This window comes from Impatiens glandulifera, chromosome 2 (assembly GCF_907164915.1).
Source record: "Impatiens glandulifera chromosome 2, dImpGla2.1, whole genome shotgun sequence".
Lineage (NCBI taxonomy): Eukaryota > Viridiplantae > Streptophyta > Magnoliopsida > Ericales > Balsaminaceae > Impatiens > Impatiens glandulifera.
In genome coordinates this window covers 36,027,235-36,034,691 of record NC_061863.1, presented here as the reverse complement: position 1 = coordinate 36,034,691, position 7,457 = coordinate 36,027,235, and the positions used below count along the sequence as shown (strand labels likewise).

Genomic DNA, 7,457 nt, shown 5'->3' with positions numbered 1-7,457 from the left:
GGAGACATCTTTCTAGATCCTCCTTGACCTAGGGTTTTCTAGACTCTTCTATAATCTAACCTAGACTTAGGAACTCTTAGAGAATTCTAGAATTCTATTACATAACCTAGTTCTAAGAGCTCTTAGGTGTGTTTGATGAGGGGGAATTGGAATTGGAATTGGCATTGGAATTCTAATTCCAATTCCATGAGAATTGGCATTGAATTACAATTCAATTTCTATGTTTGGAAACATTATAGAATTGTAATTCAAATCCAATTCCTATGTTTGGGAAGATGAAAGAATTGTAATTCAATTCCAATTCCTATGTTTATAAAATAAAATATCAGTTAAAAATTGTTAACTTCTTAAATATGTTTTCACGTTTTTAACACGTTTAATACGTTTTTGACATGTTTAACACGTTTTTGACATGTTTAATACGTTTTTGACATGTTTAACACGTTTTTGACATTTTAACACGTTTTTGACATGTTTAACAAGTTTAACACGTTCAACACGTTTTTTACATGTTTAACACGTTTTTGGCACGTTTATACTCGTTTTTGACATGTTTAACACGTTTTCACACTTAAAACACATTTTCACACGTTTAACATGTTTTTTCACGTTTTTAATATTTTAACACTTTTTTGACATTTTTAATACGTTTAACATTTTTTCACACATTTTGACAAGTTTAACACATTTTCACGTTTTTGGCATTTTTAACATGTTTAACATTTTTTCACACGTTTAACATATTTTTCACGTTTTTGGCACGTTAAACACGTTTTTGGCATGTTTAACATGTTTTTCACATTTTTGACATGTTTAACACATTTTTCACGTTTTTGCACGTTTCTCACGTTTATGGCACATTTAACACGTTTTTTATATTTTTAATATGTTTAACAAGTTTAACACGTTTTTCACACGTTTTTCACACGTTTAATATGTTTTTCACGTTTTTGGCACGTTAAACACGTTTTTGACATGTTTACCACGTTTTTCACACGTTTTACACATTTTTGACACGTTTAACACGTTTTTCACGTTTTGGCACGTTTTTCACGTTTAACACGTTTTTGGGACATTTAACATGTTTTTGACATTTTTAATACGTTTAACATGTTTAACACGTTTTTCACACGTTTAATATGTTTTTCACATTTTTAGCACGTTAAACACGTTTTTGACATGTTTAACATGTTTTTCACATATTTTTCATATTTTTGACACGTTTTTCACGTTTTGGCACGTTTTTCACGTTTAGCACGTTTTTCACGTTTTTGGCATATTTAACACGTTTTTGACCTTTTTAATATGTTTAACATGTTTTTCACACATTTTGATATGATTAACACGTTTTTCACGTTTTGGCACATTTAACACCTTTTTGACATGTTTAACACGTTTAACATGTTTTCACACGTTTAACACGTTTTTAGCACGTTGTACACATTTTGGCACGTTTAACACGTTTTTGGTGTGCTTAACACATTTTGACAAGTTTAACACATTTTTGGCACGTTTAACACGTTTTACACGTTTTTGGCATGTTTAACACATTTTTAGCATATTTAACACGTTTTAAACATGTCACAATTGTGTTAAACGGGTCAAAACGTATTAAACATGTCAAAAATGTGGTAAATGTGCCAAAATTTATCAAACGTGTTAAACGTGCAAAAATATGTTAAACATACCAAAACATGTTAAACGTGCTAAAAACGTGTTTAACGTGCCAAAAACATGATAAACGTGTTTAATGTGTTAAAAACGTGTTAAACGTGTCAAAAACATAAAAACGTGTTCAAAATATCAAAAATGTGTTAAACGTGTCAAAAACGTAAAAACGTGTTAAACGTATCAAAAATATGTTAAACGTGTCAAATAAGTGAAAAACTTGTTAATCATGTCATAACGTGAAAAACGTGTTAAACGTGTCAAAAACATATTAAATGTGTCAAAAACGTGTTAAAACGTGAAAATCGTGTTAAATGTGTCAAAAACGTTTTGAACTTGTCAAGGACGTGAAAAACGTGTTAAATGTGTCAAAAACGTATTAAACATGCCAAAAACGTGTTAAACGTGCCTAAAACATGATAAACGTGTTAAATGTGTCAAAAACATAAAAACATGTCAAAACGTGTTAAACGTGTCAAAAATGTGTTAAACATGTTAAAAACATGTTAAACGTGTTAAATATGTGAAAAACTTGTTAAACGTGTCAAAATGTGCAAAATGTATCAAAAAGTGAAAAACGTGTTAAACGTGTGAAAAATGTGTTAAACGTGTTAAAAATGTAAAAATCGTGTTAAACGTGTTAAAAATGTAAAAATCCTGTTAAACGTGTCAAAAACATGGTAAACGTGTTAAAACGTGAAAATCGTGTTAAACATATCAAAAACGTGTTAAACGTGTCAAGGACGTAAAAAAAGTGTTAAATATGTCAAAAATGTGTTAAACGTGCCAAAAACATGATAAACGTGTTTAATGTGTTAAAAACGTGTTAAATGTGTCAAAAACGTGTTAAATGTGTCAAAAACGTGTTAAGCATGTCAAAAATGTGAAAAACTTGTTAAACGTGGCAAAACGTAGAAAATGTGTCAAAATGTGAAAAACGTGTTAAACGTGTGAAAAACATGTTAAACGTGTGAAAAACGTGTTAAAAACGTGAAAATCGTGTTAAACGTGTCAAAACGTGTTAAAAACGTGAAAATTGTGTTAAATGTGTCAAAAACGTGTTAAATGTGTTTAATGTGTGAAAAACATGTTAAACATGTTAAACATGTCAAAAACGTGAAAAACGTGTTAATTTGGAATTACAATTCCGACCTAAAAAGATTGAAATTGAAAACTATCAAACTACACTATATTGAATTTCATTGGAATTCGAATTTCAATTCTAATTCTTAATATTAAAGTGTCTAAAAAACATAAAAATTGGAATTGGACCCTCCAATTCTAATTCCAATGCTAATTTCAGTGTTATCAAATACATCTTTAAAGAATTCTAGAGAATTCTATCACTTTAATTTCAGTTCTAAGAATTGGAACTTTTAGAGAAATTTAAAGAGTTTCATAAAAGGAAAAATACTACAAAATTCTAGAACTTTTTAGAGAATTTGGATTCTGGACATGACATAGTCACCCGATTTTAATGAACCGTGACACTTAGCTAGTTTGAGGTGCTAATTAGTTTGAAGTTTGTGGTAATAAAATTGTGTTATCTTCCCCTATGTATGCGATGGTGTGTATACACTTGAACTGCTATTTTTTGACAAGATAAATGATGTCAACTAACCTATGATTAATAAGAAACAAATTCACAAATAGAAACAATTTGTATGTTTACATCAAATGTCTCAATCGATTTCAAAAGTAAATTTGCTTTCTTTGAGAATGTTTTGATTTAAACTGGGATAATGGGATAAGATGTGTATTAATCTTCTCAATAAAATTATTAACATTTGTCACAAAAATAAATAATAATAATAAAAAAAAAACAAGAGAATACTCATTACTCATTTTCAAATGTTGGTGTAGAATAGGATTAATTAGAGAAAAAAACAATATTATAATTAATCACCCGTCTCCATTGAGATAAAATAGTCCATTACAGTTTTCAATTGGATACCCAATACAAATACCAAATACCATACCATAAGCATAATAATAATAATAATTCAAACATAAATGTTCACCCTAACAAACAACAAAGAAACATGCCTCACTTCCACACACACAAACAACGACAACAAACAAAACCAATTCAAACTTCCTACTGAGGATTGGGTGGTCGGCTATTCGCCGAAGAAACCCTAGACCCCCATTCGAGCAACTCTTTGCTGGTATCATCCTTATGAACAATCACTTCAATGAAACACAAACAATCCTTCTTCTCGCCCATCGCGGTTCCAATTGCCTCGACCAAATCCTCTTCACATCTAACCTTAGTAGTCCAACATTTTCCTTCACCATTGTGGATTGCATCCACTAAGCCAGTATAGTTCCAATTCTTAATCACATTGTATGGCCCATCATGAATCTCAACTTCTATGGTGTACCCACCATTGTTTATCAGAAATATTATGCTATTCTGCCCATTCCTAATCATTGTTGATATGTCTTGAGCAGTTACCTGAAAACTTCCATCCCCAATGCATGCAATCACACGTTTATCCTTAGCTGCTTCTGCGTAACCGAGAGTCGCGCCCACCGACCACCCGATTGATCCATATTGCATCTGGAACTCGTAACTGCATGCATGCATTCGCCAATTTCATTAAAAATATATATACTATCAAAATTATTTTATTTAAGAAAACTTACTTACCCGCATCCCTTAGGCAGCTTCAATTTCTGACAATTAAACCAAGAATCACCAGTCTCAGCAATAACAGCAGTTTGATCCGAAAGCATATTCTGAATATGTTCAAACAAGATATTAACCCTTAAAGCCTCTTTAGGTGAACCCTTTAAAGCTTTCCCTTCAGGTACAAAGATCCTATAATAATTCTCGTAAGCAGTGGTATTACACTTGAGCCTCTTTCCAAGTGCTTTCAAGAAATCCTTCATAAAAACACAACCGAAAGTCGGCCCGTTCGCGATAACAACCCTATTCGGTTCAACAATTACCGCCTTTTCCTTCTTTAAAAGCAAAGAGTACCCAACCGAGCTATAGTCATTGAACAAACCACCCGCGAATAAATAAGCATCGGCTGACTCTATTATTTCGGCACAGAAAGGAGTGCTAACTGCACCCCAATAAGTTCCAATAAAATGAGGGTGGTTTTCAGGAACAAGACCTTTAGCCGATGGCATAACCGAGAACACGTAACCGCTTGCATCAGCTAGCTCGATGAATGCTTTACTTGCATTAGAAACTCGGAGATTCGGACCACCTACCATTACTGGCTTAACTGCTTTGTTTAAGAACTGAGCTGCTGCTTCAACTGCAGCTTCTAATCCCATTTTATTGCTCAATCTATATATATTCATTATAATTAAAAATATTTTCAAAATTTGAATGAAATATATAAATTAAATGGGTTGGATTAGAAAAATATATACCTTGGAGCAATTGAAAAGGGGACTGGCTCTCGACTAAAACTGGGATGTGGAATGGCAGCCAAATTACAGGCAATGCTGATATACACAGGCTTAGATTCCTTTAGAGCTGTAGAAATTGCTGTGTCAATTTGTTCATGGGCATCTTCCAAATTGTTCACCACTGCCTATATATATTTTTGAAAAATAATTAATAAAAAAAGTAGTTTAAAATATAATCAATTTATACTTAATACCTGATAACAAGTAACAGTTTGAAAACACCTAAGCTCTTGGCTGAAATCTGGAAGTCCAATAGTATGATGCAGAATCCTGTTAGTTCCATAGTCATTAGAATTGGGACCACCGACTATACAAATAACAGGCAGATTCTCGCTGTAAGCGCCGGCGATGGAGTTTAGAACGCTCAGTCCGCCGACGGTGAAAGTGACCACGCATGCACCGACGCCGCGAGATCTGGCGTACCCATCTGCGGCGTATCCGGCATTGAGCTCGTTGCAGCAGCCGATGAGTTTCAGTCCTGGTTCGGCGATGAGGTGGTCGAGAAGGGTCAGGTTGAAGTCGCCGGGGACGGAGAATACGTCGGCTGCGCCTATTTGAACGAGGCGGCGAGCAATGTGGCTGCCTAAGGTACTGGAGTACTCTGCGGCGGCGGAGGGAATGGAGGAGGTGGTTTGGATGGTGGAAACGTGGTGACCGTTCTCAGGGAGAGTGCAGAGAGTACCGTTGGAAATGTGACCGTTGGTGGCGGCGGCGGCGCCGGCGACGGTGATTGCTCCGATCTTGGAATCCATTGTTAGAAGAATAAGAATTTTGATTTTGATTTTGAGTGTGTTTTGGAGAAGAAGGAATGGTAGGTATTTATAGTATCGGGATTTGATTGATTGATTGGGAAAGATGAAAGGTGAAATGAAACCATGGGCTGCTTGTTTACCATTTCAGGTGAAACTAGGACTAGCCATAACTAATGGCTGGCTAAAGAGATAATTAATTCTTCTTTTTATATATATATATATATATATATATATATATATATATATATATATATATATATATATATTTAACAAATAATAAAATAATGAATTAAAATAAGCAAAATAAATTAGTTTTGGGAATATAATAAAGTTAAGTTCAAACTAACTAATTCATAAAACTTCCCCTTGTAGATAAGAAAAAAATATGGTTATTTATTTATTTCATTTTTATATATTTAAAATTAAATTGAAGATAAATAATAGTTTTTTATTATAATATAAATTAACAATATTTATCTAATTGACTTTTGACTAAAATAATGTTAAAATGTTTTATAAACTAAATTCAAATTTTAGTAATTCACTATTTTATGGTTATTTTTAGGGTCTTGAAAGAAACTAAAGAATTTTTAAAACATAGTCATTCTAATCAAAATTTGGAGAAATACAGGTCAGAACTCATCTATGAGTTGTATTAGCTTTAAACCAAGTAAAAATAAAAAGAAATTTAGTAAATATTTTAATAGGGTAGTAGTTTATTAATTTTTAAGATAATAAGAAAGATCTTGTGTATCTCTGGTATTATTGATATATAAATAAACGTTCTTAATAGGCTTAAAGCTAGATAAATAGAGTTTTATAATTTTCTTTTGAATTTTATGAACTTTATTTTCTTAACATTCTTTTCTCTTAATTTTAAGCTTCTTTATAAAATGATATTTTTTATGAAAAAAATCAAACACTATTTCTTATAAAAATGTTTCATTATTGATTATTATTATTATTGCAAATAACACATTCATCAAACAAGCCAGCCATTAGATTAACAAGTTATTTTTTAAAATCTATTTTTTACACTAAAATATATATATATATATATATATATATATATATATATATATATATATATATATATATATATATATATATATGTAAAAGGTGGTTTATTTGAGTGGTATTAAGTAAGATCGCAATATTGTCTTAAAAGATTGAATTCGGAATTATTTTTTAACTTTAATAAAAAAGAAATCAAAGTACACAGAACATATAACATGTGAGATCCGGCCTCTTAGTCAAACAAATCAGAAGATGAGAAAGGGAAAGAAGAAAAAGATCTGAGAATATTTGTCTTATTATTTGACACCCTATTCTTATTCTTATTATTATTTAATATATTTTTGCTTACAAGTGAGATTGTTTTTTAATTACTCTACCTATATTATAAAACTAGTATATGGTAAATCATTCCATATCAAATATAATAAGAATAATATATAATATACAAGTTTAAAACAATATTAAAACTACTCCGAACTAAATAATAATAATAGCAAAGTCATGAAAGGAAAATATATACCCATATCAAATCAATTCTTAGAGTTTGTTTGATTTTTTAAGTTTTATTTAGAATGTATTGATACATCACGT

The 7,457-nt window shown here is 31.2% G+C and overlaps 1 protein-coding gene across 1 annotated transcript; it reads right to left on the bottom strand.

Moving 5' to 3' along the window:
- Positions 1–3,553: 3,553 nt before the first annotated feature.
- Positions 3,554–5,897, bottom strand: LOC124923884 (pyruvate decarboxylase 2-like). Its single transcript, XM_047463867.1, has 4 exons — positions 5,292–5,897; positions 5,059–5,222; positions 4,322–4,972; positions 3,554–4,244 (listed from the first exon to the last, which is right to left on the bottom strand). Exons 1-4 carry the CDS (start codon positions 5,847–5,849, stop codon positions 3,767–3,769), a joined length of 1,851 nt encoding a protein of 616 aa, XP_047319823.1. The 5' UTR covers positions 5,850–5,897; the 3' UTR covers positions 3,554–3,766.
- Positions 5,898–7,457: the final 1,560 nt, after the last annotated feature.